Genomic DNA, 12,533 nt, shown 5'->3' on the forward strand with positions numbered 1-12,533 from the left:
ACCTTTTAAATAGTGCAGAATCTGGTGAACAGCTTGGAGATGATGCTCATAAGGGTCACGCATGAATTGAATCACTATACCAACTGCATAGCACATGCCGGAGCGAGTATGGACGAGGTAGAGGAGTTTCCCCATAAGGGGCTGGTAATGAGTCGTGTTGACAGTCACAGAAATTGAAATGTCAGAAAATTTTTCATTGGGATCCATCCATAAGAACATTCACTGGTTTGCACAGAAGAAGGTTGTTCTCTGTAAAGAGATCAATCACATATTTATGTTGAGACAGGCAAATACCCCGAGATGACCGAGTCATTTACATGCCTAAGAAGTACCGAAAAGATTCTAAATCCTTCATTTCAAAAGACTTAGCAAGAAAGTCTTTCAAGGACTTCAATGTTGGGAGTTCGTCACCTACAAGAAAAATATCGTCAACATAAACAATAAGGATAGCTACCTGACCATTGTAGGAATGTCGAAAGAAGAGAGTGTGATCTGATTGAGCGCGAGTAAAATCATGGCCCACGAACACCTTTGTGAACTTGTCGAACCAGGCCCTTGGGGACTGCTTTAGACCATAGAAAGACTTTCGCAATCTGCACAATTGCCTGCTGGAGGCAGCAGAGTCCAAACCAGGAGTGAGAGACGTCAACCTCTTTTTTAAGCACCCCATTCAAGAACACATTTTTAACATCTAGCTAGAATAAAAGCCAATTCAGATTCAGCGCAAGGGACAACAACACCAAAATAGTGTTTAACTTAACCATTGGAGTGAATGTCTCCTCATAATCAACTCTGTAAGTCTAAGAGTACCCTTTGGCGACCAAGCGAGCTTTGTTGTGTTCAAACGATCAATCAGAGTTGAACTTTGTGTTGAAAATCTATTGCCAACCCACAGTTTTCTTACCCCAAAAAGGATCAACGTCACACGTATGGTTTCATCGAAGGGCATTCATCTCCTCCATTACTGTCCTTTTAAGGTAGGATCAGTAAGAGCAACCTCAATAGTAGTCGAGAACTGATGGCCCGTTAGGGCGGGAAAGATGCATTGTAGGTCGGAAATAAACTATAAAAAGAGATATTTTTTGTCATAAAATAGATGGAGCATGTCTGATTGCGCACATTACTTAGAAAACTCCCCTTCCCACTCGAAGGAGAGGCCACGCTGACGATATCATTCGGAGTAGATTCAAGGTCCTGTAAGGAAGTAGAGGGCTCCAAAGTAAGAGCATTATAACGGGTGTGCTAAGTGTAGACACGGACAATGGGAGGAGGAGATGGTGCACTCAACGGAATAGGAGACCCTTCAGTGGGAGGAGGAGATAGTGCACTCAGAGGAACAGGGGACTCCTCAGTGGCAAATGCAATGGGGGGAACATCCCTAGGAGTAGGACAAGGGACGGTGTCTAAGAACCCAAGCTCCACCTCACTTGGAGCCGAAGTAGAAAAATAGGGAACAATTTCAAAGAATGAGACATTAGCACTCGCAAAGATTTTTCTTATACCCTTTTTGAGTAGCGGAATACCATAGAAATATACATTTTATGAATCTGGGAACAAGTTTACTCTGAGTGGGGGCAGTGTTTTGAACAAAAGCAGCGCACCCAAAAACCTGGCATCTAATGCGGAGAAGACCCAATCAGCAAGAAAACATGACATCTGGATGGCTAACGGGTTCAGAATTTATGAATTTTAGAGTAGACTATTTATAAGATAGGCGGCAGTAAGAATAACATCGTTCTAAAATTGTTTTGGGACATTCGATTGAAACATAATGGAGCGAGCAACGTCGAGGAGTTGACGGTTTTTCTTTTCAACTATCTCATTTTGTTGAGGAATATCCGTACACGAGTATGGTGGAGGATGTCTTTACTCACCAAGAATTCACCCAAAAAAAGTTGAAAAATTCACGGTCATTGTCGGACTGAAGAACCTGAACAAGAGTTATGAATTGAGTTAAAATGAAGATGGAAAAGTTTTGGAAGGTGATAGCAACCTCCGATTTGTCTTTTAAAATGTAGATATACGTCATTCGAGTGTTGTCATCAATCAAAGTTAGGAACCACTGTTTATTGGTATAGCTGAAAATATGTGCCCCATAGGTCACTGTGAATAAAAAAAAGGAGCGGAAGGTGCGTAAGTGTTTAGTGGGTAATAGATACGATGATGTTTGGCTAATTGATGTGTCCACAATTGAAATTAGAAAATATCAAGGAAAAAAAATTTAAAAATATTGGAAACTAGAATGAATCAAATGACAACGAAGCAACATAATGGGACATTCAATGACCCGAGATAAACTACAACTTCTGAGTGGTGTGTCCTGGAATTTTAAACTTTTGATAGTCAAACGATGATGGATCAAAGAACTGTTGAGATCAGAGAATAACAGAAATCCATGAACCATTGATACGAAGTGGGGCAATTGATAATTGTTATGTTGGGAGGGACCCAACTTTTATTAGTTAATTTAGTTTTCAAGTTGGATGACAACCCAATGACATCAAATGAAATAAAGTCAAAGTCTATTATAAGTGACATTCTTAAGATAATTTATATTGATTTTGAATTCAGTATAGATATGATTATGATTGCACATGAATGAATAAAATATATGTTTGATACAATTATTATTGTTCGCTGAATTTCATGTACTTTATTTTAAATATTTCATATAATTAAAATATGTTCATATTTATATTCTATTGTCATGCAAATTTACTACATATGAATATGCACATTGTCATCTTTTCGTTTATAAAAAATTTATTTTTGTTTGAATTATTCTGTTGAACTTGTAGCTCATTCCTTTATGTTATTATTTTCAGAGAAGGGTAAGGACCACTAAGGTGAATAGCCTAGTGTGATTTTTGTATAGTTTTTCAATTGTATAGTTTTTGGGATTTAAAAACTTTTGAGCACACTCTTTTATTATGTTGGATTTTTAGCAGCTCGGTATATATTTTTTGAGATATTATGATGTACGCTTCCAAATATATGAAAATACAAATCAAGTATAAAATGAAATAGTTCATAAATGTTTAAAACAATTGAGTTAGACAAATTCATTACTCACTCGGTCCTAAAAGTGTAAGTCAAATGAGTATTGGTGGAAATTTCGTCTAACTGTGTCGTTCACCTCTATTGCAGCACGATTGACCCTAAAAAGAGAGGGGATTAGTCAAGGTGTGACAAGCTGCAATTTTTTGTAAGAATGGTTGTTAGGCTCTTGTGGGAAAAGCAACATTTTTTAAAACTATTACGAGTATTATAAATATGTTCTCTTTTGAAATAGTCGGGCAACAATTTTTCTATAGATAACATATTTTGGCATATATGGTTCTCAAAAACAACTTCTCAATGAAAAGGTAGTAGTCGAACAAATGTGTGGCAACAGCCTGAAAAGCAAATCAATGAGAAAATTACTTATCATACATATGATATCATGCTTGGTTTAAAAAAAAAGATTAATTATGAGGTTATGTTGTGGCCAATAGGCTAGTTCATCTAAAATCATTAATGTAGGTAATACAATTATATTGAAGAGTAATGTTTTTTTCTTCTAGACCTAGTATATGCATTGCACTTGTTTATAGAAATTCTTTCCATGGAATATTCTTAATGCAATATGCTTTGATTTCACTTGAATTCTTTAATATTCCTCATATTGTTACAAATCATAAACTATATTGTTTAGGATCTTCATAAATTATGTGATTATTCTACAATTTAATGTTATCCGTGTGAAACTTCATTTAATGTATAGTTCATGTCTATAATTTCATATGACATTCCATTGTTCTGATTATGATATCACATACAATGTTACTGTCATGATTGATTACATTACAATTTCAAGTGCTATGTCTATTATTCTTTTATCTTATATCACATGGAATTATACAACAATGTAAAACAACTGATGCTGTACCAACAGAAATAAATGGCAAAGGAGATCAGCATATAATTGAAATCATTGTGTCTAAAAGTGTACTTAAAACCAAGCTTAAGTAGTGATGTGAAGAGATGAACTGAACCTATACATTGCTTTTCTAAGAAGCACAAGCTTGTAGTAAGCCGCAAGTGTCGGATCTCTTCATCACGGCACATTACTGTGCTCAGTTTCATAATCATAAATAAAATAGAAGTACTTATTCAAATTTTATGATTTGGTTTAGCACTGTCGCAAAAACTAGAAATAAGTGTTCGCTTCTTATTGATTATTAGTCATTGACCATTGACGCTTCAATCTTTCCTGACAACCACTCTTTTCTTGGTTGTTCTTATAGTCACTCTCACTTATCTGCTAATTTTCTTATAAATTTCTCACTAATTCTAGTAGATGACACTACAACTTCTCCTTGAAAAACTTCTTCTTGAGAATGCTTTTCCATGCATCATATTCAAATTCCCTCACTTCACAATGTCTCTCCCTCTTGATCACTAATAATTGCTCAAGCTCACGGCTATTGTTGATTTTTTTGGTATTCTTTTGTCATATTATTACTTATGTGTTTAATCTTTTATTTTTAACTTTCGGGTAGCTTGAAATTATTGTTACTTCACGTGTCATTATATTTGTTCAAATTTATTAACTAAAGGCATTTACGTTTTACCAATTAAATAATTTACTGTATGCAAATCGTATATGTATAAATGATATGCAATTCATACACCCTCTAACTCATAAAATGACCTCTTTACTCTGCAATTTGTGTGCCCAATATTTTAAAAACATTGATTCTGATTCGGTCTTGTGTTCTTATAAATGTATTTTCATACTTCAGTCAAAAATAACATTAGTTAAGGAAGAGAACATGATCAATATTTTCAAAACGCAGGCTTACCAATATATGCGTTCCCCAATGTCTAGCATGGTCCTTGGCACAATCACCTCATCTGATTTAATTGCTGTACGAAGAAGAAAATTTGTTGAATACTACCAAGTCATGATTGCAAATACAAAAAATAAATAAATAAATATCAATAACCTCAAATTTTCCCAGCCTAAATTTACCTTGAATCCTTGATTCAACTTCAATCTCTGATTTATGTTCCTTATCAATAAGTCTGAGGATAGGCAAGGCTCTATGCAACAGATAGAGCAACTGTTCCAATCTGGCTGCGTCATCCAGTTCTTTTCTGCTAAACTAAATCATATACAATAACTTCAAATAGAGAAGTTATTGCAGACCAAGCCCAGTAAAATAGTAGAAAAAGAGATTAAATTACCTTAAAATCGAGGAATACACGCAAACATGCCTTACAGTTGCAGTTACCACGACAAAATGGGCAAGCAACTTCAACATCCTCTGTACTTTGTTCGGGATACCTAGTACATCCAACTAATTGGCAGTTAACAAAGAAGAAATATCATGTCCGCAGACATAAACTGTATTGTAATTGTGAGAAAGAAGTGTAGGAGAAAAATAGGAGAAATCAAGTTAAATAAATCACTAAGTATATGATGCAGGAGTTAACTCAAAACCCTGTAGGAAAGCAAATTTTTATTATGCCAAGCAAATGGGCTTACAATCGACGAGACTTGCAATAAGAAAACAACAGCACAGACAAAGACCCCCGCTAAGGTGAGAAGGAACAGTGGCGGCTGATATGGTGGGTGTGGGATAGCTGACGGCTGGTTAGCAGGTAGACCATAGTTCGTGAGGATGCAGTAGCCAGTAGGTTAGTGGAGAGGAGGGAGGCGGCAGCATGTCTGGAAAGGTTGGCAGCTGTAGCAAAAGTTTTGGAGAGGGGACTTTAGAGAGGCTTGCGGCAGCAAGACTTTGTGGCAGCTGGAAGGGGCCCCGAAGGTCCTGGGCAAATCCAGGAAGGTGCAGGGGCGGCTAACAGTAGCGGAGAAGGTTCAGGGAAGGCTCGTGGCAGCAGGATTGGTACAGGAATGGCTGACGGCAGCAGGAAGGGGAAGAAACAAATGGGGATAATCACCACCTTGGACGAGTTACAGCATGAGCACGTTCTCGTCGTCGAATACAAACCTCGGAAGGGAGAAACGCTGGAGGCAAAAATCTGAAATCAAAGAAAATCAAGAACTGCCCTCTAACCAAGCAAACCAGCATATATATAATATGTAATAGTGGATAGAAGAAGGTAATAAAAAGGAAATGAATGTAATAGAAAGAGACTACACTAAAAAGAGAAAGAAATATAATAGGGAAGGGAGATGGGCGGCAGAATTGGAAAAGGAGGATCCTCTCCCATGGGAGGCAAAGCCTCTTGGACTGGTAGGTTGGCTCTAGATACTCCCTGGCTAGACCGACTGGTCTAGCCCTTCAATGCAGTTGGGTTGCGGCAGGTAAGCCCTGCGTCAGTTTATTTAGCAAAAACATGGGACTTTATTACAAAAGAAAAGGAAAAAATACAGCATCAATCATATTTAAAAAAGCTACTAACTAAAGATGATAGAACTCATGCGAGAGAAAAAATAGACAACACAACAAATGGTGTCTGCCAAATTCAAAATATCTAAAGCAGCCATGACGCAGGTGTGAAGAACCTTGCATGGACCGGACACGGGTGCAGGAAGGCTCCAGCTCGAGCAGGAGCAATGGACCGACCCCGATCGGTCCAATTGGACCGGTCCATGGGGTTCCCAAGCCGAGCCGCCCAAGCGAGCCTCCTAACGAGGCGAGCGGCCTCCCGCACCTCTGTCCACCTTCCAGTTATGTTTCTTCTTTGTATGAAAGTATTTGATGGCTATTTCTGGATTTTTTTACCACCCCATCTCTTCCTTTTATGCAGAAAGCTTCCTTCTTTAGTTTTTTACTTTCCTTCATCAATGGGAGTCCATATATTATTGTTTTCAGAGTGTTAAGGTAGTTATGCCTTGAGTTGATTTCAGTTTTTGTGTGTGGAATCATTTTCCCTGTTCTAGGGTTGTATCCGAGGAAATGGTGGTGCTACGGATGTATCCTACTCCGAGGTAGTGATTATATCTCCAATTTTATCTTCCCTACCTCGTCTCCTCCACTTCCCTTAGCAGTCGGCCATCCCCAACCGCTTACCAAAGCGCTGTGACCCATTTTTGCTGCAGTAACTTGCTGTCCAGCACTTTCCCCTCCACTTTTTCTTGCAGCCAACCTCTCCAACTGCTGTCCCAATGCTCCCAACTGCTAACCCACCTTCCCAATAACCTCCACCACCCTTGAGATACACTCTCGAGGTGTCTAGTGTTTTGGTGATGTTATTTACAATTTGTAAGTGTTGTAGCCATCTTTTCCTATTAATAAAGGTTGCATTTTGTGGTTTGGGCATTCTCTTCCGGTATCATTTGATATCAAAACAAGTTCAACCCTAAGCATATCCTAAAGTTCACCCCCCCAACCACTATAAAATTTTCTTTTTTATCCTTAGCCACCCATTCCAAATCAAAACAATAAATTTCCTTTGCCCATTTTCAAAATCAGTAATCTTAAACCAAATTTTATACACCTCCCATTAGTCTCATGCACTATTTTTCACCTCTCAAGCCTAAACTTTAGTCATTCCACTAATGAGATACATTCCCAAGCCTACCAGGGAGGAGATATGGTGAGAGCTCCGCCAACTTCAACTTTGGATTACAAACATTGAAGATGAAATTCAATGGGAGGCTACCCTCGACCGTGATCAGAAAAATTGAAGAGGGAAACGAGAAGAAACGAAGATGAAGCGGAAAACACAACATCAGTTTCCACCAACTTACTACTACCAAAATTTGCGAACTCTAGCATCCAACTTGGAAGGACCACAGCACCAAGCAACCCCTGGCTATAATCCAGCAAAACCAATCTGCAGTTTGTCACAGCCAAAAAATGTGGCAAGTGTCACCGATTTAAACATGTTGAGGGAAAATGCACAACCGACAAAGTGGTCTACTTCATCGAATAGGGCGTCATTGAAAATTTGGGTAAAGAAACCACAAGCACTAAAGACGATGAGGACAAAAATGAGAACTCACATCCAGTTAAAGATATGAACGGTGATCAGAAAAAAGAAACAGACTTCAGAGAGGATTCTAATTTTTTAGCAGAAAGAGATGTCACCGAATCCAGTTGGCCCTGAGATAGAGATTCCAACAATAGCAGACGCTGCTTTAGAAGGCTCTCAGGTAATAGGCATCCCGGCAGAGCCAGAGATTACAGTGCCTCGAGCCAGCATTTTGCAAACTTTGAGAGAAACATCAGCAGAACCAGCCTTGGATCCCTACAGGGTTATGAGTTTGAGAGTCGGCACCACATACAGAGTCACCAAAGAAAAGGTAAATGCAGATATTTCAGATTTATAAATCCCCCCTTCTAAGTTACCCATACGGAGAAAGGTCCAGCATGTCCAAAGATGAGTCATTTTGGGTGATGTCAGGAATATCATGTGGAGTTATTCAGAGGTTATTTCATGTTCCGCATGGTACCCCTCATCAGATAACCATATAAGAGAGATGAACCCTATCTTTGCAGTAGGCCCGAGAAGCACGATGGGGAAGAAAATTCTTCAATGGAATCCAGGTCCTATCACCGAAGATGTCTTGTCCGAGTGGGTGCTAGTGAGAGGGGTGCAGTTTGTCACAGATTTCACCCCATATTTAACTTCACCTTACATGTTAGTTCATCAGATGCACTCAACCAAATATGAGGAGTGGAAGAAGTAGGTTACAAATGAATTGGTTTGAAACTTGAGCCGTAAGAATACTCATCTTCCTGCAGTTCCAGTACAGGGCATGCCAAAGATGGACGAATGCCTATTCTAATAGAATGTGTTTTTAGAACGACAATGTCTATCAGCTTCCTCTCCATTCGTGTACCAATAGAAGTTTCGAGGAATGAGGTTGAAGCTCCCCAATCCCAGGATACAGACACGGGTGCAAAGAACCCCGCGTGGATGGGACGCCGGTGCTGGAAGGCTCCCGCTCGAGCTGGAGCAACGGACCGACCCTGACCGGTCCAAAGGGTTCTCGAGCAGAGCGGCCAGGGCGAGCACATATCAATTTAAATTTTTGAACAAATAAATTATTCAGGCCATGGTCCTAGCTCTTCCAGATTTTAATCAAGTGTTCAAGATGGAATGTGATCCCTTCAACAAGAGAGTTGGAGCTATGTTGAGTCAAGGCAGGAAAGCATTCTACCAATGATAATGAGTTCTAGTGCCCATAGTCAATGAAGTCATTATCTGTGGGCAAACGATTTTACTATGCACACCGACATAACGGCTTGATATTCTTAAACATATAGAGTAAGCTATAAGGCAGACACGTCTCATTGGTAAAATTCCTTTCTTCTTTTTATTTTAGGCTCAAGCATAAGATGGGGAGTCGGATCAAATCAACGGATACCTAAGTTATCGTAACTTGTTGATCACTACTATGCAGTCGAAGGTTATTGGGCGTGAATTGTTAAAGAATATCCACATCACTGACGAGGATTTCAAAGAGATTTTGGATCGTTGTCAGCACAGGTCATATAAGTACTTTCATAGGTCAGATGGCAACATGCTCTGCCATAATATATTGTGCATCCCCAAAAGTTCACTCAAATAGGCAAGCTTACAAGAGAGTCACAGTAGAGATATGTCATGACACTTTGGCAAGGAAAAGACTATTTCTTCAGTAAAAGTAAATCTCTATTACCCCGTATTGATACTAAATGCAGATAGAAATGTAAGACGGTGTAGGGTATATCACTTAGCTAAGACTAAATGACATAATATACGCTTATACACTCCCCTTACCGTTCCATAGGCACCTTAATTGTGAGCAGAAACTTTATGATGAGTTTGTCATGGTTACAACAAAGTAAAGATTCTATTATGGTACTGGCAAAGAGGTTCTCCGAGATGGCACATTTTATTCATTGCCACAAGACGATGGACGTATTGTGCATTGCAGTCTTCTACTTTAGAGAAATAGTTCCCCTATATGGTGTACCTAGGGTCATCACTTCATATAAGAAAATAATTTTTTTGAGCCACTTTCAGAGAACTATATGGGGTACGTTAATTACAAAGCTTCAGTTTAGTTGAGTTCAACAGCAAAACACCCACAGACGACTAGTTAGATAAAGCCATAGCGGTAGTGAATTCCAATTAAGAAAACCTCCTCAGGTGTTTTGAGGGAAAGAACATCAACTAGTGGAATTTAATTTTCTTGTAGGTTAAGTGCCTACAAAAAGTCAACTAGTCAGTCCACAAATCACAGCCATTTTAGAGTATATACAGGCAAAATCCTCTAACTCCATTAGAGTTAATGCTGATGCTTCCAGCTGACAAGCTTATAACACGGATGAAGATGTTAGAGACACAGAGATTTAGACCTTACATGAACATGTGAGGGCAGAAATTGCAAAACAAAATACTAAAATATCAAATGAAAAAAATAAGTTTAGGAAAGTTCGGGTCTTTAAAGAATGTGACTTAGTATGGATCATATTGAAGAAAGAGAGATTTAATGTAGTTTCTTTGGGAAACTCAAAGAAGCCTTAGAGTTGATAGTCCATTCAGAATCACCATGAGGATCAATATTAGTGCTTTAAAGATTGATTTACCAAAGGAGTACAAGATTTCTGTCACAGTTAACGTCAATGACTTGTTACTGTACAACAAGGATCCGAATGCTTCCAATGAAAAAGATGAAGCCACTTCTACTGGGGGAGAGTGATGCGAGAGCGATTCCGCAATCCTGCAATACCCACTTACACGGGATAGGAATCGAGATGGGGAGAGAATCCTGTCACGTGAAAACCAAAGTGAAAATTTCCAACCTCGAGACAGTTGTCGGGCCTGTGAAATAGAATTAGGGTTATTTTGAGGGAAAACTATTCATAAGTTGTTACTTTTCAAGTTTTAGACTTTTAGCTTTGATTTGATAACGGTAAAGATTTGTTTCTCTAAAATTCTCCTATTAGGAAAGTTGAATCCTTTTCTTCAAGTGGTGAGTGTTGTACCTTGGATAAAAAGACAAGTGGTGGAGCCTTTCCTCATCTGCACTTCGCGACCCAAGTTTCTTGCTATTTTTAGTCTGGACAGGTACAAACTCCCTCAAACCCAATCCAAACTCTGCCGACATCACATATTACCATTCTCTAGCTATTCCACAACCCCTCTCCACTAAATCAGATCCTCATCAATCGACCTTCTCACCTTCTTTGTAATAGTAGACCATCATCACTTAGATGAAACCTAACTTTAATGCTATATAAGAAACACGCAAGTATAATTGAAATAAGAAGAAAATTGGAATAATCTAATTATATTTATTTGACCAAAATACGGTGCAATTTATAAAGTTTTATAAGCAAAAAAAACAAAAGCTACATCAAGCCATAATAAGAAATGGAACAAAAAAGTCTGCAGCAATTGAATTCAAAAAGTACCAATTATTCAAAATATAATCACAAGAAGAGAAATAGACAGCCCAACAACAGTTGTCCATCATAATCTACAATATCCAAACCAGACGGATAAGCAATCTAGGCATTGTCTAGCCCAAAGACTCCAACCTTATCCACTTAATGCATAGTTGCCCTTCCACACATGGTTACCTCATTATCTATAACAAGACAAAATTTCTACCCCTGGGAGACCCGCCAGCACACCAGACCTCAATAGATGCAAACTTATATAGTAAGGGAACATTTCTTTTCTAATTCAAGGAGAAATGACTGAAAAATTCAACAGTACTTTAAGGCAGCAGCAAGAACAGACTGAAGGCTGGGAGGGCCTGCTGAGCCTTTCCCATTTAAAGCTGTCTTTCCAAGCCTAAACCACAAAAAACCCAGCCTTCAAATTAATCAGATCTGTCTAAAAGCATTGGCTTAGAAAAATATCCTAAAGAACACTTGAAATTTAGTTATGCAAGTATAGGACTAATTTATTTTTTAAAGTAATTAATACAGTTACAATAAATAACACAAAATGAAAGAGATGATATTTTCATAGAAGAAAAACAGTCTATGCGTTATATTTACCATTTGGCCACACATGAGCGGCAATATCGCTTGATCTTACAATTAGAGCAAACAACAACATCCTTTTCAAAGCTGTGCATGCACTGGTGGCATGTCAAACGCTTCTTTCCCATGCCCAAAGAAGCAGTATCCTGAAAAGAAATTTTCTGGTTGGACAAAACATGTATCTGCCGACTGTAATGGCATATTTAAGAAATTAGAAGGAGCATGCAGCAAATCAAAGATAATTGATGCAAAATAGTTAAGCTGTGGAAGTTATAACCAGGGAGATATGTAAAAGATTTCAGACATGAAACAAGATAATTAAAATAAGAAAAATATAAAAAGGAAGATTTATATACATACCACTCAATTCCAATGTATATTTAACACCTAACCTTCAATTGTTACATACATACCGCCTTAGCTATGCATGAAAATGTATATTTCACTTCTTTAAAGTTAAAATGGTGGTATTTTTTTACGTAATATGAAAGATTTGGGTGGTGTAAAATAAAAATTAAAAAAGCAAAATTTAGATGTTGGATATGTAAATACATAGAAATTGGATGGTATGTATGTAAATGCCCTCAATAAAAA

At 38.1% G+C, this 12,533-nt stretch overlaps 1 protein-coding gene across 5 annotated transcripts in view; it reads right to left on the reverse strand.

The window, feature by feature from the left end:
* Positions 1 to 12,150, reverse strand: part of LOC110020896 (lysine-specific demethylase JMJ25-like) — a 60,580-nt gene extending 48,430 nt beyond the window's left edge. For 3 of the 5 annotated variants that reach the window (XR_002293577.1, XM_020719174.1, XM_020719175.1), the window contains exons 1-4: positions 11,955 to 12,150; positions 5,230 to 5,329; positions 5,015 to 5,147; positions 4,845 to 4,908 (exon numbers count right to left, since the gene is read on the reverse strand). Coding sequence is in view for 4 of the 5 variants with exons in the window: in XM_020719174.1 (XP_020574833.1) it covers positions 4,845 to 4,908; positions 5,015 to 5,147; positions 5,230 to 5,329; positions 11,955 to 12,067 (410 nt within the window). In the remaining variant the exon portion in view is untranslated. Of the gene's footprint in view, positions 1 to 4,844; positions 4,909 to 5,014; positions 5,148 to 5,229; positions 5,343 to 11,954 lie in introns of all 5 variants that reach the window. The other 2 variants (XM_020719177.1, XM_020719176.1) reach the window with 2 other exon arrangements.
* Between the last annotated feature and the right edge of the window lie 383 nt (positions 12,151 to 12,533).

Source organism: Phalaenopsis equestris, unplaced genomic scaffold (assembly GCF_001263595.1).
Source record: "Phalaenopsis equestris unplaced genomic scaffold, ASM126359v1 Scaffold000108, whole genome shotgun sequence".
Taxonomy (NCBI): domain Eukaryota; kingdom Viridiplantae; phylum Streptophyta; class Magnoliopsida; order Asparagales; family Orchidaceae; genus Phalaenopsis; species Phalaenopsis equestris.